Source organism: Thunnus albacares, chromosome 4 (genome assembly GCF_914725855.1).
Source record: "Thunnus albacares chromosome 4, fThuAlb1.1, whole genome shotgun sequence".
In the NCBI taxonomy this organism is placed as follows: Eukaryota; Metazoa; Chordata; class Actinopteri; order Scombriformes; family Scombridae; genus Thunnus; species Thunnus albacares.
This window is the reverse complement of record NC_058109.1, coordinates 34,401,637-34,427,668: the sequence shown is the minus strand read 5'-3', so window position 1 is coordinate 34,427,668 and position 26,032 is coordinate 34,401,637. Positions and strand designations below refer to the sequence as shown.

General features: G+C 39.4%; 1 protein-coding gene across 2 annotated transcripts in view; it reads right to left on the bottom strand.

The window, feature by feature from the left end:
• Nucleotides 1-729: 729 nt before the first annotated feature.
• Nucleotides 730-26,032, bottom strand: part of lhfpl4a (LHFPL tetraspan subfamily member 4a) — a 49,429-nt gene continuing 24,126 nt past the window's right edge. Inside the window, exons 2-5 of one of the 2 annotated variants that reach the window (XM_044349131.1) lie at nt 15,531-15,767; nt 12,970-12,986; nt 6,955-6,987; nt 730-3,042 (exon numbers count right to left, since the gene is read on the bottom strand). In XM_044349131.1, the coding sequence (XP_044205066.1) occupies nt 2,989-3,042; nt 6,955-6,987; nt 12,970-12,986; nt 15,531-15,767 (341 nt within the window). In that variant the 3' untranslated portion in view covers nt 730-2,988. The remainder of the gene's footprint in view (nt 3,043-6,954; nt 6,988-12,969; nt 12,987-15,530; nt 15,768-26,032) is intronic. The other variant, XM_044349132.1, reaches the window with a different exon arrangement.

Sequence of the window (26,032 nt, the reverse complement as noted above, 5' to 3'; positions counted from 1 at the left end):
CATTCAAGAAAACAAATATTTCATACAAAACATATTTCATACAAAATTCCAATCTAATTCTGCACTGTGTGGATAATCAGTACAAAAGTAGAAGTGGTGTAAAATTCTACTAAACTAAATCCTTGTTACTAAAAACAGACTAGAGGAGATTCTAGCTGCAAAAAAAACAGTCTGTTTGTGAAATGAGCAGACTGAAAGATCTGATAATAGAACAAGGGCATGAATTGGAAACTAAAGAGCATACAAACCACATTACCCATAACCTCCTAAGCTGAATGTGTATCAGGCACTGTGTCACTGTGAATTTGACTTTTTGTCTCATAGTGATATATTTTTAAAAGATTGTGTTCATTTGACAAAATGCCTTGAGGCCAGACTGGTTAATTGAGAGAGATCTGTATTGGAAACTTTAGTACGAAGAAAATCTTCTCAGGTTGATGATACTGTCAGCTTGGCCAGTCCATACAAGCACTAGGTGGCAGATTTCCAACTGAATGGACCTTCTTTGCTCATATATTGAAACACTACTTCTCAGTGACGTCATTCTTTTACCTTTTAATACATATTTTGATGGATCCAGGTGGAATCCTGTCCACTGCACTCCATCAGGTATTTGTTTAGCAAGACAGTGAGCAGCTCAAAGCAAAAGCAAGTGAACTCCAAACTATGTTGGTGTAAACCACACCAACCTATAGTTTATAAGTGTTTGGTATTTTTTTAAAAACATAAGTTTGAAATATATGATCATTTCTATGCCCCTTCATGCTTTTGAAAATAGAAAACAAAAGTATGTCATACTGACAATTCAAATGACAGCTGGTCAGTGGGGTCGTGGGATCATGAGTCAGAAAAGGTTGAGAAACCCTGACATAGATCTGAAATAATGGAAATATCTCTTTAGGGAAACTCAAAAGAACTATGTGTTATTATGTATCATCCTGAGAAAAAATGCCAGTTTGTGTTTATGCCTCAAAATATCAAAATGTCATTTGTGGAAACCAAAGCTTCCTCTGCTGTAATTGCTTCTATTGAGTTATACAGTTATACACATTTCCTCAGTGTTCCTGTCAGCTGGCTTCACTGTGTACCTCTGTGTGTGTCTACATGTATGACAGGTGTGGCAAATGTACAGAAACACAAGTGTCCACAGAGATTTAGTTTGTATTTCAGTGCTCTTAATGAACTACTTTATTCAAAAAATATTTCTTTTAAAAGAAGTGAACTCTAAAAAAAGTAAAATTAGTTTAAAATCATATGATAAATATATTTTCAAATTCTTTTTCAGTTTAAATAAAAATAAAAAAACCCATTTAAAATTCAGCTTGCTCACTTCAGATTGAGTTTGTAAGACACATCTGTGGATGAGTCAACAGTAACATGTTTCCATCTTTATTTGTCAGTTGCTGATAGTTTTTGTTCTTACAAAACTGATTAAAATTGCTCCCCATACATACACAGTGTGATCTTGGAGAGGGTTTGACTGAGGTGTGGAGACCTAAATGATACTCTTCCACTGGATTATCACATCCTCCAGATGTGCCACACTGCTCACCTATCCCATGGTTCATTCATGCTAAAAAGCATGAAGCTACAGCTCAGTGTTACTAGACTGATTACCAGATGTGTTTTTCAAAGCACAATCTGAATCGGAAAGTAAATTTAAAATTGTAGTTGAAGGTCATACTAAATAATAATCACATTTGGATCATTTTGTTTTCAGCCTTTGCGTTCAATCGCGCCTTCCGTTCAGAACGAACATATCGACTTCAAGCACTAATCTGTCTCCATAGAGAGGGTCCTGTGTGGAATCAGAGCAGGGTAGCGGCACAGTGCGTGATGTCTGTTGTGTTGATGAAAGTCTGTGCTGGGTCTGTCCTCTCAACATGAAGGCTCAGCTCTGTGTTCTTCAGCTGGTGGGCCTGGATAGTGCAGCAGACTGCCTGTTGGACTGAACGGAGTCTGAGCCCTGCTGAGCATAGAGGACACCTCATCTTTGCTAGCCTGAGATAGATGCAGCATGCAGGGCCTTTCCTGGTGGCGGATGTACAAACAAAACCCATTTGACTAGAGCAGAACTGAACACAGCCAGAGTGGGAGGAGGAAACACAAAGAAAAAACAGAATGTAGTGAGATGCCAAAGATTGAAACAGCTGAGGACAGGAAGGACATTTCTCTGCCTCTCAGCTTGTTTGTTTCTCAGTGTAGTGTGGACTTAAGGATGGCGGGTGGCTAGAAATTACACACAGGGTTAAAAGACATGGAATCCACACTTTTTTTCACGATAGGACAATGAAACAGATTTTTACTATTCCACAGTTTACAGGAATGTTTCATGTATGGGGGCAAAAAAATGCTGAAAAAATGTCTTTTTACCCTGTTTCCATAGAAACATCTCATTTACATACATGGTTTATTTTTGTAGTTCCTGGGATCAGACCTTGTCTTATACAAAGAGAAGTTGAAAAGTGGCCTGAAAAAGACTTGAAAATTACACTGTGGCTGTACAAAATCTTTTTTTTCTTGTTCTTGTATTTTAAAATGTTTCATTTTTGTTATCTCAGAAGTAGCACCTGTCTGCTTTTACATACGCATTTTATAATATTACCTTTTAAAGCTGGAAATTCTTTTTCCACTCAATAAAAATATGAAGATTTTCATAGAACACTCCTACTGCAAGCATTATTATCATCATCATCAATAACTTCATAATCTTTGTTATAACAACGTGATGGGACAGTAAGACTGTATGTCATGACTGATTTTATCCCAGAGTTTGATAAAGCTGATCAGCATACTTCTTCTCTTCAAACAGACAGAGTTTTCCTTTGTTAGGTGATTCCACTTCTGTCCTATTTTACAAACTGCTGGGCTTCAGCCTCCAAGCCCAGATCAAGGGTTTAACTTGAAAAGCTTAGGACAGAGGAGCAGAAGGAGGAGGATGAAGGGAGGGTAGGAGCTGGAAAAGCTGGAAAAGAGGAAGTTTGGTTCTCAGTGGAACCGCTGGACGCCAAATCTTGGATCCTTGGTGTCTCGGATTTCAATCTGGAAGAGAAATGGAGAGAGAATAGGGAGAGGGTCAGGATGACAGCAGCAAGGATGATTTCTTATAGGTATAAACAGAAAATAAATAGACGTGCTACAGTGGTGAGAAGGGTAAATCTCAGAAACGTGCCTGGTGACGAGAGAGAAGAGGGGATGACGTAGGAGGGGAGGGTCAAGACTCATTCATGCCCTGTATACTTTACACTGTGCTGTACTGACAGACACTGAGTTTTGTTTTATGACGCCCCGAAAGTGAACTACTGCCAAATCAACTACTATATCATCAATCTATCTGCAGTGACATCATGGACTGACAATGAGGTTCACACGTTGCTTTTCTGCATTTTCAATATCTTTTTCTATCTCTCTTGTTTCCAGAACTGATTTACAGCTCACAGTCACAAAACAGTATATAACAAAAGACAACACGAGGATTTCAGTCTCCTCCATGTTCATAGGATAGTGCTGCATGCAAAAATGTTTCCCAAAACCAAACTTTTCATTATGTTATCTTTTTTAGGTGTGGTGGAAACACAAATACAAATGTGCTGAAAGTTTTTTCTGAGTTTAGCTTCTGGGAATACTTGGCCAAAAGGCCTATTAGACTCTACCCTAGCTATATGACTCTTTGTATATAGCTGCATTAATTAAGTTTGGCCACTAAGGGGCAGAAAAACACCAAAACAAACTGACGGATATCCAGCCTTATAAAGTTGTTATGGCTGACATGTCATGAAAAGTTGCTCACTTCAACATCCACACACAATGGCTAATCACTGTTCTGATGAAATAGTGGCTTAATCAGAGATTGTCTGCTGAAAGCTGCTGTTGTAAACAGGGTTACTGAGTGCTGCTTAGACCAAAACGTACAGTAAAGTAAATGTGTGGTCCATAATATCAAAACAATTAGCTTGAAGCAGCTGTAAAGATTTGGGCACTACAAGCAACCTATTTTATATTACAGAGACATTTGATTCCATTTTAATACCAAAATAGTGATGAATTCAAGTTTAACAGTTCCAAAAGAAGACAAATACAACTCCAGGTAACTCTAGAGTTGTCTTATTTGCATGTTGTGTGTTAGCTGACTTGCTAATGTTAGCACTGGTATGGCTACATTAAGGAATGGTTTAGTTCAGAGTTTGAGAGTGTGTCACTGTGGCTAACGTGAAGTTAACTGCTGATGGTCAGTAAATACCTTCCTCCTTTACTTCTTCTACATGTTAAACATGGAAGAAGACTTTGAAGTTCTTTTGAAAGGCACCTTTGACAGACTATATAACTAATTGCTTCTGCTGTTGAGTAATTAGTCAAGTAACATGATTACTATTTTAAGGAGTAATATGTAAGGTTTTATTTCATTTTCCAAGTAAGTTGCCCAGCACCGGTAATATATTCTTAAAAACTTTATGTCCAAATTGATTTCAAGGGTCTAATGATTGGAAACAGTCCATATGTTTTAATGTAGCTACCAACTCCCACCAAAGGGTTTATGAGTTAACTTCAACTCTTTGGTAGATAGGGATCCAGCTATATGGCATCCCACCATACACTATACAATGGAAACTGCTGTTAGACTTGCACCAACCATGTTATCACATCATCAGATTTTGTGGTTTGTGATTTTGGACAGTCATCTCTGCACTTCATCTCCTTCCTCTGTCTGCTGCTCTGCTCCATTTGGCTGCAAATGGAAGTAGGAGAGGCAGCATAAGGGCTCTCACATGAGTCAGTGCAAGCCGGCGAGATGTGGGAAATGAAAGGGACCAAAAACAAACATAAAGAAACAGACTAATGCAATGGGCTTGAAGGGTCACACCTTGATACAGTTTCTCTCACATATTCCACACTCCTTTAAAACAACATTTTTCCATTCATTTGAAATGTCTAACCTACTATGGGTAACAGGAGGGTCAAAATGACAGATTTTTATTTAATGTTGATTTCCGCAATCATAAAATCTTAAATATATCAAGAACTCAATGAGAAATGAATAAATAACCACTTGTCCTCTAACAGATGATAGAGAACAGCACACTCAGATGGGAGCTACTTACTGGCCTGTCAATGACGAGGTCATAACAACGACTATTTAACTCAGTAACTCAATTAAGCAAGCAGCAATCTGATTTACTATCCTAACCCTCCATTATTACCTCAGTCAGAGCTGCCTCTGGATGAACCTCCTGTTTGTGACTGTGGGCTTGGTGGAAGGGGGGGGGGGGGGGTTATGATGGCGGCCTCTAGAATGGATATTAATAGCTATAGCACTTTCTGATGATTCATCCTCCATGCAAGCCAATTTAATGAAAATCGGATTACAGCAAAAGTGAATCAGTAAGGATGAGGAAAGGAGTTGGGATGGGGGGGTGGGTTGGTGGAATGATGAGGTGCAGAGGTTGGGGATTATTGTGCTATTAATCTGTTTAGGGTTCTTCACCCTGGCCTCGACACTTCAGACAGTGAACGCTGCACTCTTCACAAACGGATTCACGAAAGGATTTTGCAAAATCATCCAATATCAACATTCCTGTCTGCTTTTAGGATATCACCTCATCTCTGCAACCAATATGCCAATGTTGGGGAAAGGCATCAAATCAAACTTGAAGTTTACCTAAACCACAAAAAACATACCACTTACACCACTTACTCCTATAGTGGTACAGAGCCATGCAGGTTCACTTTTATGTGCTTAGGGTTTGAGACATTGAAGCTATCCCAGTTTGTGATTTGGGTGAACCAGCCCTTTAATAAGAAAGTTTCAGATGCTAAGATTCCAGCGCTACCTTCAACACTCAGCTCAATACTTTCCATTTTTATCCATGAGGCAGATGTAAGAGCCCACAACACTCTGTATGCAGCAAACACATCCATCAACAGAAAATATGCACTCTGCGGTTGGGAGATGGAGTGAAAACACAAGCTATAGTCCAAATCTTGGTATCCAATGATACTTTACAGTTTAGGTTTTACATTTCAAGTTGTAAGAACCGAAAACATCTAAAGATTCACCAAGACCCTCACTTCCTCTTATGGGGTCAATAATTTACTGTAAAACACACAATCAGAGTAAATGTTACCCCCATTTCACTCATCTCAAGATACATGAGTTAATTCCTCAGATGCTTTTCATTTTGTACATTTGCATCCTTGTCTGTGAGATAGTAGAACCATACATACAAACAAAACATGACCCTCTCATGCTCACAAACTCTACAGGTTGAGGGTTGAGTTTAATGTCCCACAAAAGTTAATGTTTCAAATTATACACAACATAGAGGTGTGTTTTTCATTTATTATTTCATTACTTTGGTCTATAGTCTAGCAGGACTTCAGGATCTCAGTCTTGCTTTCACTTTTACTCACAGGTTTCATTCATTTAATAGTAATGAAATGACAACATGGGTAAATTCAGATGTTCAGAGACAGACCTGAGATTACATAAGAACTTATATTATCTCATTCTTAAAAAAAAGTACAGTCACCTGCTGGTTCTGGCTTCATATTTACTGGAAAGACATGAAAATGATATTGATCTTCTTGTCTATCCCTCGACAAGACAGCAAACATATTTCCTACAATGTCAATTTATTCCCATTAGTAACTACAAGCAGTCTGACCTAGATATTAGTAGTTCTGTTCTTTTTTCTTTTTTTTTTTTAAACAAATCCTAAATAAAATTGAACTAACCAATATTTCATTCACACCATTGGTGTCACAGAACACAAAAAGCAAATTTTCTATCCAAGAGAGCAAGTTCAACACAAACACCACATAAGGAGAGATAAAGGGGGTCCACAGTGCATTGTCCTGTACAAGACAGAGGAAAGCCTGAGTGCATGCAGGGGTCACATGCTCCAGAGCTGGATTTACAGGTCATATATACTAATGGGAGAAACTGATTGGTCTTACTCCGTCCATTCGTAGAGAAGAGCCGAGATGGAGCTAAAGGGAGGAAGCAATTTTAAAATAAATTCATCATCATTTTTCTTTTTATTAACTTAGCATGTATCCCATTTAAAGCAACTCAGTTTTACACATTCATACCGGTGCAAACACACACACTAGGAGCTTAGGGATGGGAATTGATAAGATTTTATCGATGCCGATGCCATTGTCGATTCTGCTTATCGGTCCGATTCTTTATTGATTCCCTTATTAATTCCTGATCAATTTTCTGCATGGAAAAAAAGTAGACCTCACAGGTTTATCATTGAGTCTGAATACAGTATAGAAACAGAGTAGAAAAAGGCATGCATGTGGACTGAGGTGTGCAAAAACTCATTTTCCCCTCCCTGTGCAGCAAGCGTGAAAGGGTTTTGCTGGCTGGGAGCTGATGGGCGAGTCGAGCTGGCTGTAGCCTAAGAGCTAGCTTTAGGAACAGTCTGTCATCATCTAAAATGGATGAAATGAGAGATTATTTGTACAGCAATCGTTTTCATTTAGGTTTTTCCGTCAAAGAAAAAATCTGCTAAGCCCTCGGTAACGGGCGAGCTCAGCTGGGAAGCAGCGGCTCAAAATCTCTGCCATTGCGCAATCTGAGGAGACCCAATGCATTTTGGTTTTGTTTGGTGAGAATAATCCTGCCCCTGGCCCCTGACATGAGCAGCTGTTGAAACACGACAAACTGCTTCGAGACGAGGTACCAGCCCTTGAACTACCTTGGTGAAAAAGGAGTGTAAGTGCCTACGCCAGATAAGGCTTTCAGGTTTCCACATTTTTGAGCATGAACGATTCCCATGTTTACAACTTGCAAGTGTTGATGTCATCAAGACGTTTGTATTAATATAGAGTTGGTCATGTGAAGATTAAAATGTTGTGCATTGACAGTATAACACCATATCCATTATATTTAGGTTTGGTTGATGTGAGGCATCCATTGTTGTCTGATTTTAAGGCATGTCAGTATTATTAAGAGCTAAGCTATATCAGACCTTTTGTCCTGCTCGTAATCACGACTTGGACGTTGACCTGTGAGCTATTTAAAAGTCAGAAACTCGTAATTACAACTCTGATATGACTTGTATGCAATTCCCTCTCTGGCTGAGTTGACTGACTTGCTGCCGACTCCCTGCACACATGAATGTTACAAAAATAATTTACTGATACAGCTTCTCAAGACTTTTGGACATAGCGGATCAAATTGTGATTAAACAAAGTTGAATGTTTGTGATGCTCAGAAAAAAAGCGTTTCTTTTGTAATGATTACATATGGGAAAAAGTCTTTTTCAAACAATAACTGATTTGCTTGATGGGAAGTGTAGGATCCAGAATCTTTGTAGCTTGCCTCATTTGAGGGACTAGAACTGCAATTCCGGTTCTAAGGCGCTGGGAGCTGCGGTGGTGTGGGCGTGTTGTTTGCACTACCAGTGAGCCAATGAAATACGCTCCAGGAAGTCGAATTGGAATTACAGATGAATCATTTAAAGACTTAAGCCAAATTAAGCCAATTTAAGGATTTAAGCCAAAACACTGTGCAGTGCATACTCATAGACAGGATTTTACAACTCTGGAAAGTTTTCACGGTGGCAAATGTTTTATCTTTTGTCATGACGGTTCCAAGGTAAACAGTCGAACATGGCTTCACGTTACAAAGTAATCCACCAGGAATGTGCACTTGCATGTATGTGATTGGCCAATGCAGTGTGACGTCAGGTTGCGTTCTGGAAAAAACCTTTTTGCTGGACAGCCACTGTGTTTTTTTGCTGAGCCCTATGCAGTCCTATTTAGTCTGAACACAGCCTAACAGTCAGGATATCTCAGCCCACTTTGAATTTGACCATTCTTTTTAAAAATCAGTCTCTTGTGAGTCCTGTAATTTTGCTGAAGAACAAAGCTAAATTGCTGAACTACTCCTTTAAATCTGCTTCGTTCTGGGTGAAATAAATGTGACCTGTGATCCTCTTGATTATCTCGGTTTTGGGGAGTTAAATGGCAGTATCGGCATAAGAGCAGTTTGCTCAGACACAGCAGCAGCCCTGGTCTGGATACTGGATTCAGCCTGTTTGTACTGAATGTGTACCTGCTGTATGTAGACACACACCCAACTATTCCTCTTTCAACAGTGACAAACCTTTACCTTCTAACTTTCCATCTACTTCAGAACAATACAAGCACAATATGATACTGAACACTGCTCTAAAAATACCAGACATTACATAATATTACTAATATAATATTTAAGTAGTGACATATGTAAGAGGAGAAGGCAGAAAGACATTAAGGCACATTTAGAGAAACATCATCCCCTCCTCATGTAGAATACTAAGAGGTAGAGATGGTTTTCCTCGTGCTGGTGCTTTTAACAATTTATCTTTCATGCACCAAGGCACCCAGCTGCTCACGCCACATTTGTGTTTGTGGGATTTTTTTTTTTTTTTTGTAGATCAGCTAGGCTTGTAATTAGGCTGTTTTTTCTCTGTCCTCTCTTTCTTTGATGCTGACGCACACGCACACACACACAGAGGCTGGAGGGCCTGGTGTACGCAGCAGACACACTCCTCAGTGAAAGGCCTTCCTCAACTTGACGTCTCCGCTCCTCTCACAGTAGGCCTAGCTCCTTTGGGAAAGCATTGTGCCTGGGGATGTTTCCTGCAACATGCTCCCACCTTTTATTTTCCCACTGATTCCTTCTCTTCTTCTACCCCTCTGCCACAGCAGAGCCTTCCCCCGAAGAGAATATATCACTTTACCAAAGTCTCTAATGTGCCCAAACATCATCTGTCTCATGAGGACGAGTGCAAGATATCTGACCTGACACCAGGTAGAGTCAGCTGAGGGGAACTGCACTCACTCGTACAGACTCAATAGGAAACAGATTACTGTGATGTTCTAGATGACGACATTTGGCAGCTACATGCAGGTTTACTCTCGTTACTCCGGTTACGTGTGATGGGACTGAGATTGAGGACAAAATCTGTGCAAGAATTTTAAAATATTGGTAGTTAAAAAACATGTAAATTCACAAATCTGACACATTAACACTCTCCTTGCATCATTTAAAAAATATACACTAAAAATCATCACTGATGTGATGATGGGTGGATGAGAGCTGGACAAAGTCCCATTAAACATAACGTCAGCACACATCCAGACCATTTACACCTAAACCCTGTGAATGTTGGTGTGTTGAATATTTTTGCTAGCAGCTGCTAGCATAACACACCCAAATCTTTGATTGAACTGTTGGCAGTCAAGTTGCATTGTGGGTAACGTATGCATCAGGTATTAGAATTTTTTTTTTTGACATTGAAATAAAACATCTATAAACAGTTGCTAACACTTCACCTTTTATGTGTTGCATATGAAAGGTGGAAATGTCAAAAATACGTGCACACTGCTAGGATTCAGAGAGGCTCATGTCATGTGTCGTTCATTTCTAGTCGTTTTGTGATAATACATATTGACATAAAACACACATGTAAATAGATTCTGTAGCTCTAAGTTGAGCTTCTTTTGGTGATTTTTTCCATTCAAAATGCAAAAACACTTCAAAGTCAAAAGAAATCAGTGTGTTTCTATCAAAATAACAGGTGACACTTCAGGCTATAAAACACATGATTCATTAATGCGTAACTAATGCCTGACTCATGATCATTTTATGCATGAATGGGGACATGAGGTTTTTTTCAGATTTTATTTTTATATATTTTATTTGTCGTTGAAAGAAGTGGAGTGTAGCATGGAAGAGACACTAAAATCAAAATCATCTAGCTGGTGCCAGTTAACACATTAAGGGAGAACGAACCGACATATTAAACTCCACCAACTGTACACATCAGCGTGTGTTTCCATGTGTTGGGGAGTACTACTGTATATGTGTATAAAGCCTTTTGTGTCTCCAGAGGGAGCTGCGTAAAATCCATAGACTATAAAAATATGGACGTAGTTACCGTGACGTCACCCGTCGGTTTCTGAAGAGCGGTTTTGAAGCTCAAAGTGAGCCGCTCCGGCCGTCGCCATCTTGGCAGTGCGTGACACTGTCTAACTCCCAGCCAATCAAAAATGGGCAAAGAGGCAGGCCGAATGGCTGAAACAAGCCACCTAGCAGCTGGCAGACCTGTCACTCAAAGCAGCCATGTCCTTCGTTATGCATAACTTTACGGCTTAATAAAATTTAAACGGGTGAGTTATAAAAAAATTCACCCCCCGTACAGTTGTCATGAAAGGGGAAATTAGCTATAGAAACCAAAACCGTTGTTTGTACCAGGCTGTAAACATGTTTATTTCTGCTGTAAAGTTGAACATTTTAACATGGTGGTCTATGGGGATTGACTCACTTTTGGAGCCACATTCAAGTGGCCACTCAAGGAACTGCAGTTTTTGGCACTTCCGCATTGGCTTCATTTTACAGCCCCGGAGGTTACTGCTTGGTAAAATCTGATAAATTTCCTCAAGTGATGTCATTTGAGTCAGCGTCAGTTGTGGCTGAAGACTACAAGTTTGAAAATGAAACAAATCTGAGTGTGTGGAGTTAGACAGAAGTGAGGTTAGCAGACCTCTGTAGCTCATCAGCTCTGCTGGATGCTAGCAGCTCCAGGCTACATTAGCCGCTACTAGCATAACACACCCAAATCTTTGACTGAACTGTTGGCAGTCACGTTGCATTGTGGGTAATGTATGCATCAGGTTTTGACAAGGAGAAGAATGGTGATAAAAAGATGATATCTCTAGTCCTGCTTCATTGCCTTTGATACTTATACTATATAAAAAAAATAAAAAAACTGTCCATCATGAGTCTGACGATGTTACAGGACTACAATGCTGGATCAGTAGAGAACTCTTTTAAGCATACCTCAACAGTTCACATTGTAATGAAGTGAGAGAGAAAAACTGGATATTATTGTGTCAGGAATATGATTATGACTTATCTACATTATTAGAGATATAGAGTTTCTGTTGACTGCTGTACATGTAGATCATCTTTCTATGACAGCAGGTGCTGTTCTGCTTTCACAGAGGCTGATTCTGTGTTATGGATATTTTCTATGTAACTGGATTCCAGCAAACTAATCACATAAACTGATAGTGACTTGATCATTTCTTAATAGTGAGCAACATGAATTCATGATACATCCTGCATTAAATCATTTTGTGTTGAAAACTGTTACCGAGTAAAATAATCAAAAGAGAGAGGCAGTTCATGGCTGCTTCCTGCTGTAAGTGGCATTTATGTTATATTCATGAATAACTTTGTCTTCTCTGTCTGCACACATCATGTAGTGTTTTTGTCTCCTTGTTTTTTTTAAAATGATACAATATGTCAATGTTACATTTAGAGTGCAGGAGATAATCAAGAGGAAAAAGAAATGAAGCCATGTCCCACTACATCACCTTTAATTAAGAAAGTCTGTCTCCAAATTCTCTTTAACGCCAATTCTAAAGCCAACTTTTTACCTCAGCAAGGTGTGAACATGTTGGTTTTTTTTTCAATATTTAGGCTTTTTTTTAAAAAAAAAAAAAAAAAAAAAAAAATTCCTTTTTTTTTTTTTTTTAACAAGCAGATGGAAAATTGATGGAATCAGGCTTCATATGAAGTCCACTGCCTCTTTGCTTGGGGCGTTACACAGTGTGGAAGTAAGTGCTGCCTGACAGACTCAGCTCAGGGACACAGAGAACACAACGCTTCCCTGAGTGCTTCTCTAATGTATTTTGCACGTAACACATGTATTATACAGTAGTGTACCCGTGGTTACAGTGTTAATGTGTTCAGATACATGTTAACATGTTTTATTCTACATGTCAGCATGTATATCATTCTACTTCTGCTGTTCATTTATGTATAGGTATGATTTTTGAGGTTAGTTTCTGTGTTTACAATTCAGTGGATGATGTTTATGTATTATCATGAGCACACAGATCACTCACAACCACAAGACCACAGACTCAAACCACAACAACAACAACAACAACAACAACATAACTTACCCTAGACACAGCAAAATCTGTGGAACAGACAAAAAAAAGAAGAATTAATCTTATACCTGTATTTATGCTAAGATTCATTGTAATCAATACAAAGCCTATAATGCACATATACAGTAGTCTTCATTTTCTTCCTTCCTTCCTTCTTTCTTTCCTTCTCAGAACTGTCCTTGATTAACATCTCACTCTCTTTGTTTTGTCGTACCTGTAAAGGTGGACAGTTTACATCATCATTGTTCTTATTGGTGCTTGATTTCTAGCATGATTCACCTCACTTCAACCTGATCAGAGGTCTGATCAGACTGAATCATTGAGTGTGGGTGTGCAGAGCCTTTAACAAAGACTCCCTGATTTCCCTCAGAGATCAGAGTTTGTGTTTAACTTGGCTACGTTCACATTACATGCTGAAGTGGGCCAAATCCGATTTCTTTGCCTCCAAGTAACTCAGATATGATTTTTTTTTTCACAGAAGTGTGAACAAACCAAATCAGATTTTTTCATGCCACATCTGGGCCACTTGCATATGTAGGTCTGTCTGATCTCTGCTTATGCAACCGCTGTCAGAACAATCAGATTGGAATTCATGTGTTTTTTTTTTTAACGTCTCACTTCTCTGCACATATCGTTGTCACATGTTGTCACCATTCAGTGTCAGTGTCTCCTCACTGCCCGGTAAAAATAAACATGGAGAAGAGCAACAACAGTGACAGGAGTCAAGGCTTTTTTGGCCTTTTGTGGCCTTCTCATCGTTCTCATCCTCATCATCTGTGCTGTCTGCCCACCTCCACAACAAAAGATCCTGGACATGTATGCTAGCACAGCCATGTCATCCATGGCAGTGGCAGTTTAGTCAGATAGCCTCCATGTCAAAGCAAACATGAATACGACACAAAAAGATTGGATCCACCTAAAAAAAATCAGAATTCAGCATTAAGGCCTGTAATGTGAACGTAGCCTTTGATCACTTCAGTGTTTTTGCAGTGAGTGATTTTAGACACAAACGACCAATAGGCATGCTCCTTGAACCACAACTCCAGCTCTTTGACTTCTTTTCTGCCACAGCATCTCTTTTTCCCTCCTGCCTCTGAACATTTATGAGATGCTGTCCTACAGCTCGAGATAACTCGCATTTTATTACTCAAGCTGAAACATTTTCAAGTTGAGCTAATCACATCTCTTTACCTCCGTTCATGTCATTTGAATGACTTCATATGCGCTTGTGCCACTTCTACGTTTTACTTCCTTTTTTTTTTGTGAATTCATGTTTTGCTTGCACTACTTATGTAGGTCCTGTGTTAGTTTTCAAAACATCAACACACACTAGGGTGCAACAAAATCAGCGTTTATCTTTAATGTTACATGCAAGTATGTTGTCAGGCATTTGTACAATGTTTTATGACACCTGCTGCTCCTGTGCACAGACTGATGCAGAAGAATGTTTTGAGAGATAGAAAAACACAGAAAGCGACACAGACAGAGAGAAGAAGAGAAAAACAAAAAAAAAAGAGCTTTAGAGAGACACTGTAACAAACAGAGAGAGACATATGCAGAGAGAGAGAGGAAAGCACAGTCTTATCCTCCTGGTATCTGACACGTAACCATGGAAACTTCCTCCATACACTCAGAGGAATTGGGGGGAGTTTTATTCTTTACTTCTCTTAAGGCAGCTCACCACTTCCTCTGATGATGCTGCAATACTCTCATCATAACAGCAGCCATGCAGAGAAGAAAGCTGCAGCCAACAGTTACTGTAACGCAGCAAATATAAATATATCAACCGTACTGCTGAAGTTCAGCATCTTTCTCCTGCAGCTCACAGTGGAACTGCAGCCATGTTTCACTCTTCTTCCTACAACAGTTGCTGCTACAGTCGTGTGTACACTTAAATGTCTTTTTTGCATTAAAATTGATAAGATACAAACCATAGATGTACACTTTATTTACCTTTGAATATATATCTTTACTCTTTAGAGAATGACAGTATGTGTTTGTTGGCTGTGAGCACAAACAAACAAGTCACTAAGTGTCTACCATCTGAAGATCCTTCTCCTGATCAATTCAAAGTGCACAATATTCTCATTAATTCAGGTCATAACCTGTACAAACAAATGAATCATGCCTGCAAACCAATTAATTAACGTGGCCTCGATTAAACGTGTGTGCAAACATCAATAGTTGAACTTGTTCGGCCACTTTCAAACTTATTTCACTCTCTGGTGTCAATAAGCTGAATTGCTTTGACTTATTTAATTATAAAATCCAATTCTGTGTTGGAAAAAATAAACAAGCAAAAAGCCTTGATGAGTGAAAGAGCTGAAGCTGGTTTCTGATCTGAGTTTACTATTGAGGGTGATTTCAGCTCTTATCAGGCTGGTTGAGGTGCTCCCCTGCTGGTAAATGACCCTAAATGTAAACAGTGATGCTGCTACACCAGCAAAACATTATGTGACAGAATCTTGAATGCACACGTTTTCATTTAATACATTATTTTTTGCTTTTATTGGCCCTTTCCTTCCCCTGTAATTTTAACAATCATCTAGAGCAGTTTCATACATTTTCCTCACCTTTGTTCTCGGCCTTCAGCTCCTCCTGCAGGAAGTCGCTCTGCCGGTTGCCGAGAACGAAGGCCAGGAAGGAGAGGATGAGGGCGTCCAGGATGCCGATGATAGCCAGTATGTAGGCCCAGCGCACTGAGCAGTTGCCCAGCGTGTACTTCCCCGTGTCCTCGCCACACATGTCCCGGATCACCTCGGAGTCCCAGCCGTTTGGGAAGATGATACAGCCGAGCACCAGACACACGGCTGGAGAGCAGAGAGAGAGAGAGAGAGAGAGAGAGAGAGAGAGAGAGAGAGGGAGGGATGGGGAGAACGGTGAGTTGACACATCGATGAATAAATGTTTGAATACAGCGGCGTGATGGATAAGGTGCTCACATACAGAGCAGTGTAATGGTATTTGGTTTGCGCAATATTGGATTTGTCGGGCAGCGTATGTAATAACGTGCAGAGCGATGGGGTCAAGGTGACGGGGGTTTTGTTCCATTGAAAAGCAGCACAGGAAAGAAAATCAATATGGGAAGAGGGTTGAGTTGTAGAACAAAGCAAGATTGAAAGTGAGGGCAATGAAACAGGCAGGTAGGGAGAGAAAATAGGGTTTAGGTGTAAAACAGCGGGCTGGTCACAGGGTTACATGACATTAACAAGATGAAAGTGAGAGAAAAGAGGGGAGGCAGAGGAGAGAGAGGACAGAATATTATTTTTCTATTTCACTCCGGCTTGTGAGTCTGTGCGGTGGTATTGCCAGTATCTGCCTCATCACTCAATCTCTTCCCCTCTCTGTTCTTCTCTATTCTTCAGTAGAGGCCGGTCTTTGAACCGCCTGAATGAGAAATGGAGAGATTCAGCTTGCCAGCATGAAGGAGAAAGGAAAAAGTGAAAGGAAAGTAATAAAGAAAACATGTGCAGCAGCTGGCAGGCTCTACAGCCAGGTGAGCTCTGACAGAGCAGAGGGTCAACATCGTACTGAGCTGTCGTCTCGCAATTTACACCAAAATGCTAATCGTTCAAATGAACTAATTCAAACTTAAAGGAATAGTTAGAAGAATAGAATAGAAGTCATCCTCCGCTCAAAAATGTGTTTTTTCTTCTTGTTCCTTCAGTTGGATGTTGTTCTCTTCTCTGTGCAGGATGTATGTGCTGAGCTTGTTTTCACATTTATCTGCAGAAGGAGGAAAGTTTCTCTGTGATCACCTTAAAGCTCAGTTTAAGGCCTGTTCCTACAAGCATGATTTGTGACATCACAACTTAGTGTGGAGCAAATCATGAGCCAGTATTCAACTTACACAAGTTTGATGTGGAAACTTGAAGCCTCCAGTGTATGTACTGAGAACGGACTCTCAGGGAAGTAGGAGACATCTTGTGTCCAGCAGGAAAACTTTCTGAGATGAAATATATTCGCATATTCAGAGATTGTGGAATTTTTAATGAGTAAGAAGGACTATATGTAATTCTATGGATTTTAGCAATATCATTGAACCTTTTTGTGGAAAAACCAAATCAGACACAAATTGTTGTTCCAAGTAGAATATTTTATGTACATCTAATGTCTGGAGGGGATCTTTTAATATTCTGGGAAGAACAGAAATGATTACGTCTGCAATTCAGAATTACAACTCGTTGATGTGAATGAGTGTTCTGACTCATTTACTCATAATTCTCACTTAAACTATATGACGTAAATGTGGCATTAAGTACACAGCTGGAGTCAAGACGTGGTGAGCCTGGCTTGGTTTGAACACTCAACTCTCCCTAAAACCAGCAGCTACAGTTTTTACATGTCTGTTCATGGACAGGTTAATAAACAAGGAAGGTTCATGTAATTAAGACAGCTTTAGAGGTGTTCAGAGCCAAGCTAGCTGTCTCCCTTGCTTCCAGTCTGAAGTTAGGCTAATCATTTGCAGACTAAAGCCCTGTACTAAATGAAAACTACTGATTAATAATACTATTTGTTTAATCAAATATGTTAAAAAACTAAAGACAAAATAACATCAAGTTACTTTTCTGATGTGTTCATCAGCAGTGAAACCCTCATCTACACCATGGAGGTAGAAGATACTTTAATCCTTCAATCAAACACACATGCAAACAATCAAACACAAGGCAGAGGATTTATTAATTATTGATAATGAAGAATAACAAATAACAAATAACAAATACATTATTCAGCACAGCACAAATAGTGTTATTTTTTGTTTGTTTGTTTGTTTTCTTTTACTAATATTTGTTTCATACAAATACTTTAAAAATGATTTGTTAGATAGAGGTCTGTCTGCAATGAAGCGATGAGTACAGTTTTATCTCAGTAGTCAGCACAGTGGTCTATGATCTGGGAGACTCCAGGTGAGACCCGGTGTGGGGACCTTCTTCATAAGGTCATTTATTCATGTGCACTTATTGTAACACTTTAATTTTCTAAAAATTAAAAGCATAATAAAAACAAAAACAGGATTTATAAGCCTCTTTCCACTTTTATTCAAATATAAATACAAATCATTTTGCTGCTTCAACAAATATAGATACAAATACAAATACTGGGCTCTCTGCACATCCCTACCCTGCACACACATGCACAGAGATCTTACCTTCACATCCACATGTCATGTGGAGCAATCAGTTTGATTTAATTGACTGATTGTACTTTTGACCTTTAACTTTTAGGTATGGAGTTGAAGACAGGAGGTGATAGCCTAGCTTAGCATAAAAACTGGAAACAGAGGGAACAGCTAGCCTAGTTCAATGCTCACTGCAAGTCAAAACCCAGGGATGCTGACATCGGCTCGTCGCACGTGTCCGTAAACGGCCGTCTGTGCCTTAGCCTTGGTTGCTGAGGTTGTTGCTGAAGTTTTTCTATGTGTTGTTCACATTGTCCAAACCTGACTCAGCTTGAACATGAATGGATGGATTTGAAATGTTGACATTTCAAGTAAAGAATGAGGAAAAAGTAGTGAAATCCTGTTAGTATAGTTTGTTCCATGATTTGTTGTTCCGACACCAATAAGAGAAACTTGTGGGAACAAGTGTCTTGTAGAAACTACATTCATATGTTGTGCTTAGAAGTTTGCTCTTGTGTTATAGCTCTTGTGGGCACTACATGTGGGTCTAGAAACACACACACATTTTGATTTGTTTGCCTTTTAAAATAAACTGTAATCACTGAAGACTTGATGCACCAAATTGAATATCTGGGCTCCTCCAGCTAATTATCAAACAAACAGCTCAGCTGCAATTAAACAGACAGTGGGAGAAATCCTGAAAAATCACACACACACACAGCGCAGTAGCTCGGTTCCCTCTGATGCTCACATTAACTACAGCGCCCTGGGATACAACTTCCTCTGCACAGAGAGGCTTTCCACTTTAGAAAGTGTATTATACACACACCCACATTATATCAGAGGGCCTCAGTCTTTGTGTGTTTGTGCACATTTGGCACATAAAAGTTTTTTTTTTTCATTCTGTGCTTAAAAACTGTGTGTGTGTGTGTGTGTGTGCTCCCATAAGGCTCGAGTGGTCCCTTGCTGTCTAGAGGGTCCAGCTGAGGCCAGGCTGGCCCTGACAGATGGGTCCCTGAATGCCTCATTTACTGGACCACTAATACTGTTGAGAGCTGTACACACACCAGATGAAACTCAGCTGACGTATAGGGTCAGTGTGTAGGGACATACAGAATGGAAGGTTTCAGCTGATGTAAATACAGAGAAAGGAAGGAAATCCCTCCAGTGTCTGAGCATGAGCAGCAGGGTTTACAGGAATTAAGGATGATGTCTGGCCTGAAACATAATTCACACACTATATGGCCCACGGTACTTTGTAAACTATGGAATACAGTAAATATGGAACAATAAGCAAAACACATTTTTGACTGGAATATTTTGACACCTCACAAGTCCATTTGAAATCTCAAAAATGTGTTTCTCCTACTTTATTTTGTATAATATGGTAAAATATCTTCACCATCACTTAATTGCACTACATTAACACTTTGGTTACTTGCAGCAGTGATATAAAATGATTAATCTGTTGATTAGAACTGCTGCATGTCTGAGATGTCCTGGTATACAGTTTCAGTGGGCAGCTGCCATCCAATCAGAAATGAGTATTTCCTCTGGCCATGGTGCTGTTAGTGTTTACACATCCAGCAGACATGAAGCAACATTAGCATTCATTCTGAGTGTCTGGCCATCTGATTGTAAGTCTCCTTTTAGCTCTGTTTTGGTCTCTTGAGGGAAAAACCAAAACAATGAGCTGAAAGGTGTTAAAATGTTGAGGAAAATCACAGAATTCGATGATAAATCTTTAATGGTTCATCACTATGAGCTACACCTTTCACATTATGATGAAAATATAATTTAGCACAGCTGTAAACTGGATGAAACACGATGAATGAAGGACAATGTAGTAAACACTGCACGTTATAACTGCTCTGCATTCAAAACGATGGTTGTAATCAGGTTCGCAGATGGGAGATAAAGAAGCGATGATGGTGAAACAGGGTAAACAAAAATAGAGAGCAGGTACACTGGTGAGTGCATGTTTTGCTGTGTGTTCAGATTTCCAAACTCCCTGCAGCACTGACCCATGTGAGGTTTGGCTAAGTGTCACAAGCTGCTGAAAATGTTCCACCTTTTGATGCACATTATACAAGTCTGAACTGTGTTGTCTCTGTTTACTGGCACACTGAAAAAAAATGATTCTGCACAGTGCTTTGGAAACGGCCACAGCAGTTTTAATGTGGTGTGAAGAGTTTGTGTTCCCTGTGGTTTTCCTTTAGTCCTGCCTGGCTGACAGAAGTGAACAAGACTCACTCTTAATAATTCATTGAGCCTCATTTAAATCTGTGTCAGGGATGCTGGGAAGGTTACACTGCTCCCTGCATGCACGCACGTGGTTGTGTGTGTGTGTGTGTGTGCCTGTGTGTGCTCATGTACGCTAGAAAGAATCAATTAAGGATTGTCTGCAAGTTAGTTCATCCGTCTGAGAAGGAAATTCTGTGTGTGTGTTTGTGTGTGGCCTGGGTTTGTGGATCAGCAGTGACTTGATCCCATTTCTGAAGCACAATACTTTGAAGTAGTACTTAGGGTTTTTTTTAAAGCCACTCAACCCTTCCCTCACACACTGGGGTTTATTACAGCCATTCTCTCTGCTGTGATAGATGACAGTAATAACACACAGACAAGCTTAGCATGATCTTTATTATCTCGGCTAAAAGAAAGCCGTATAAAACTCTTCAATTGCCTCCATGTTCCATACAAAATCAGCATTATCAATCAGCATGAACAGACTCTTGTATCTTCAAGTGTGTAGCATTTTAGCTTTCAGTAAACAATGACCACATTCATATCACAAAATCATTTTGCTTCACATGACACAAAACAGGAACAGGGCACAATTCCTCTCAAGCATTTAAATAAAACATTCAGAGTTCTAACATTCTCGTTCCAATATGTGGAGTGTGTGTGTGTGTGTGTGGGGGGGGGGGGGATCAGCAGCGTTTATGGTAAATGTAGTTTTCATTTTCACAAACTCTTCTAGGTATTAATTAACACCATTACTGTTAGAAGCAGCTCCTATTTCAGGGGCTGCATCCTTAAAAGCCTGCGTTTCAAAACTCTCATCCTAGTAGCCTCTGAAAGCAAAGCTAGAGAGATGACCCCTTAAATCCAAAATCCAAAGAGTGTACAAAAATTTGGACACATTCTACACACACACACACACACCTGCAGTATCATAGGCATAAGAGTCTACAGCCATAGCAACTCTATGAGGCTGGTGCTAGAGGTCTCCATCCCCAAAGTCAGTGGAATTCATCCTCTGGGGACCATGAATTGGATGAATTGTACACAACATCATGGCTATTCATCCAGTAGTTCTGGATAGGGATATTTTAGTCTGGACCAAAGTGGTGGACCAACTGACAGACAGGTGGACATTGCCATCTACAGAGCCATGCTACCAGTGTATGTTAGAGGTTAGGGCAGATTTTCCTGCTTTAACCTGATAGCTGCAAATAACCTGGTTTCTTGTGTGCATGTAAACATATCATTCCAAAATAAAACCAGTTACATGAAGTCCTGCCTCCTGTCTGTCACAACCACAAACAAACCAAAGCAACATGCTTCCACCAACTGTAGTCTATGAAATTAAACAGATTTTTTCCCCCCACAATATGTTTATTGTCATTTTCTTATATTATGACATCCCATCAAAGAAACATACAGTAACAATACAACAGTTTGAGACCAGAAATACATACATTACACAGACACACAAGCCCACATACACACACACATACTCAACTTGCACTGATATCGGATAGAATACAAATAAGACGAAATGTTTCCCTGTATTGTTCTGTATCCTTTCAGGTTAAGCCTACATTTCCATCTTTCATGATATTCATGTATGGCTCCCAGAGCTGTACAACATCTTTCTGCTTGCCCTTAGCAATCCAAGTTAGTCTTTTCAGACCCGCTATAATCCGAAAGCTCCCTTATCCACACTCTCAGCGATGGAGCATACATACTCTTCCAGCATAGTGCAACAGCCCTCCTGGCTTGAAGAAGTCCAAAGTCAAGAAGTTTAGTCTGTTTTGATGTTTGTATAAACTGCTTTGGATATATTCCAACCATACAAAGTTTGACATTTAAAGGGACTTCGGTATTAAACATCTCTGACAAACATTTTATAACATCCTTCCACAAATTTTGGATCTTTGGACATTTCCATAGATAGTAAATTAGAGTACCTTTCTCTTTCAGACATTTAGTACAAACGTCTGGAATATTAGCAGACATATGATGAAGCTTGACAGGAGTTATGTACATTCTCATTAACCACTTATATTGAAGTAATTTAAATCTTGTATTTATTGTCTGTTTTTGGGCTTTTAAACAAGCATCATTCCATTCTGTCTCATCAATGTCGTCTTGTATCCATTTTCCAAGCACTTACCAATATGCAGTAATATTTAGATATGTGGCCCTTCCTGCCTGCAAGTGTTATTTCCTCAAATTTGATAAAGGTGGTATCCACATTATCCGTTCATATTTTGATGACATCTAGCTTTTTAACTGTAAATATTTAATCAAGTGTTTTTTAGGGATTTGATATCTATGACATAATTGATCAAAAGAAAGCAATACCCCATCTACATAAAGATCCATCAGTTTCCATATACCTTTTATATTCCATCACCTAAATTCTTCATCCTTTTTGATCAGGCTCAGTTTAACAAATTACACAATTAGAATTAATGAGTGTCACAAGACAAGATTTCTAGCTTTGGGTGGTTTGAGCTGCAATGCTTTGGAAATGAAAAAACACATTTTATTTGTGGTGCATGTGAGTCAGGAGCAATTAATGAACCATCTTAATGGAATCTGCAGTAGTGGTGATAAAGCTGAGACATGTTCTCATAAATGACAAACAAACCTCAGAGTGATTTGTAAGTTTAAGTTTTTTGCACCAATTGCAACAGAGTATAGGGATGGTGATGTCAGTCAACTGGTTCCAGTATTCCATGCATCCAATCCTCCAACACTCTGGTCTAGAGCCACTTCAAGCCAGACAACTACAGGCTGTTTCAACAGAGTTGAGCTATGCTCTCCTGAGCAGCTTGCACTGCCCTCCACTACCCACACATCCTGGCATCGACAAGAGGCAGAAGTTGTCACAAGGACATTTCACTGTAAATAATGATGAAGAAGTTATTTTGTGCAGCTCATTTTTGATGATTGGCTACAGTTGTAATTGTCTGGTGGTCACACAGAACAATATTTTTTTGTCATCTTGAAGTCCGCTGTTTTAACTGTGGTAACAGTGTCTTTGTGTCATGCTATGACAATATGTGCAACCAACGTTTCATCAGTCCACAGCTAGAGGCTCTGTGAGGCACTGCAGTAATACACATTAGCTAAATGCTCACATTAGTTTAGCATGTTAGCAAGCTAACATTTATTAATTAGCAGTAAATGCAAAGTAGAGCTGAGGCTGATGGCACTGTCATAAGTTTTGCAGGTATTTGGTCATAAACCAAATTTTGTATTCGACAACTTCAAAAATTTTGACTTAAATGTTGCACTAAATGAAACATTAGAGGTGCAGTGTGTAGGATTCAGTGGCATCTAGCAGAATGGACTTGGCAGAAATGTTATATAATATTCATAAGTATGTTTTAATTAGTGTATAATCACCTGAAAATAAGAATTGTGTTATTATATCTACATAGGGAGCTGGTCCTCTTTCACAGAGCCCACCATGTTGCACCACCATGTGTCTACAGTAGCGCAGAACAGACAAATCAAACACTGGCTCTAGAGAGGGCCTTTGGTGTTTTTTGCGGCCACTGTAGGTTCTCCTACACACTTGGAAGGGGAGGAGGAGTTGGGTGCAATCTGCAACCTCACTGCTAGATGCCAGTAAACCTTCCACACTGCACCGTTAAGGGATCATCAAAGTTATTTTTTTCCTGAGAGGGATGTGAATGTCTGTTCCAAATTTCATGGCAACATCCAACAGCTGTGGGGATATTTCAGCCTGAACCCAAGTGGTGGATCAACTGACAGAGTGACATTGTTATCCATTGAGCCATGCTAAAAAATAAAAACAAAACATTGTGGTGAACTTGAACTGTGGGTATACATGGTGTTACTTTAACCCTCTGGGGAGCTTTCCAGTCTGCTTGCTGTAGATTTGTTCACAGCACAAACTGCAGTGCCAGAGTGCAACGGCAACTCCTGTATGGATGAGAATACGGGTATGTTCACATCAGTGTGCACACAACCACAGAGGATATGATGTGTAGATCGGCTCAGAAAGCATCATGAGCCCATCAGGCACCTGTGGCCTTTCCTCTCATGCTACCTTAAGTTCAAAATTAACATTTTTAGCCTCACCACAGTAAGCGTCTTATATTCTAAAAATCATCAGTGTGTTTTAACCTTCTAACACTTGTATTGTGGAGTGTAATGAACACTGCAACTACAAGGGGCCACTAGTGTTTTCCAGCTTCTAGTCTTCTACATTAAGAATAAATTTCCCAGGGTTTAGAAAATGATCACCTACACTGCATCATTCGAGAAAGACTTATTAATGCCCCGATGCCCATGTTCCCCCCACACCTCCCAAAGTTGATACTCCTCATAAGAAAATCCAATTGACTCACTGCACCACGCATAAACAAACATAATTCAATTAAGTCAAACCATTAGTGCTGAGCCATTCACAGTCTGTAATGGTGAAACCTGTAGCCAAGCTGAACACCTCGGGGGCTGGATACTATTGCTCAAAACAAGAAATACGTACTGTAAAGAAAAATAGGAAGAAGAAAAATCTCTGCCTTGACAACTGACGAGCGCTCTCTGACAGGCCTTCTTTTTGTCTCTCTGAGAGTTCTACAGCGCAGCTCCCCCCAAATATAATAATATAACACTCACAGTTGTGCTATTGATTTTTTCCTCTCCTTTCTCAGCTTTGAAAAGAACTGCATTTCCCAGATGCCCTTGAGGCTTTGGCATTTCAGAGGCATTAATTAAGGTTTGGTTGGACAGACTGTGAGGAGGTGGAGCAGATGACTTAACTGATTCTGTTAATTCAAGGCTAAACAACACAGCAGACACAAACACTAACAGCCAAGAAATAAACAAGCAATTTATATTTTTGATAGCCAGTTATAGTGCGAGAACACATCTCTCAGAACTTTTAATTCTTGTTCCCTGAGATCCTTTGTGCCTTGATTACTTCTTTTTTTTTCTTTTAAAAAAACCCCAAAACTATCTTTCTGCAATAAATCAGCTACAATTAATTAGTTGTTAACACACATACTGCTTAGCAAAAGGCTGACAAAGGCTAATTATGGAACATAATTTTATGGTTTTGTTTTGAGCGATCCTGCTAAAAATTACATTTATACACTACTAACTAGTTTTGCCTTTTTTTCCAGTCCACATAATTTTGGATACCACACAGACTTTGTAGATAGGTAGTCATGTGTTTTTCTACTTGTATTTGTTAAAAACACCTATTATCTTGATAAAAAAAAATTAGTGAGTGAGTGAGTGAAGTGAGAGATAGTGTGTGTCTGAGCGTCTGTGTGTATGCGGGTCGAATTGACCCGAACATTGTATGAAGGACATACATGTGTGAGGGATTGTTGCATATGTACTCAATGATTTTTTTCTTTTACAGGTTCTCCACAGAATATAAGTCAAGGCAATAAGTTATTATTAATGTTAATGTTAATTATTTTTCTTTTAGTAAAAATTTGAAATGGGTCAATTTGACCCGAGCACCATATAAAGGTTAAAATGGATGTTAAAGAAGCAGGTCAGCAGGCAGGAATATGTGCAAAAACAGGTTTTGTTTGTTAACAAAAATACTAATGAAACAGACAAAAATGAAACACAGGGTGAGCAAAGCTTCCAAAACATATAGAACACTGATGTAGAATTTCTTTGTTACTGCTGACATTTCCTATGGACACACACACACACACACACACACACAGCCAAG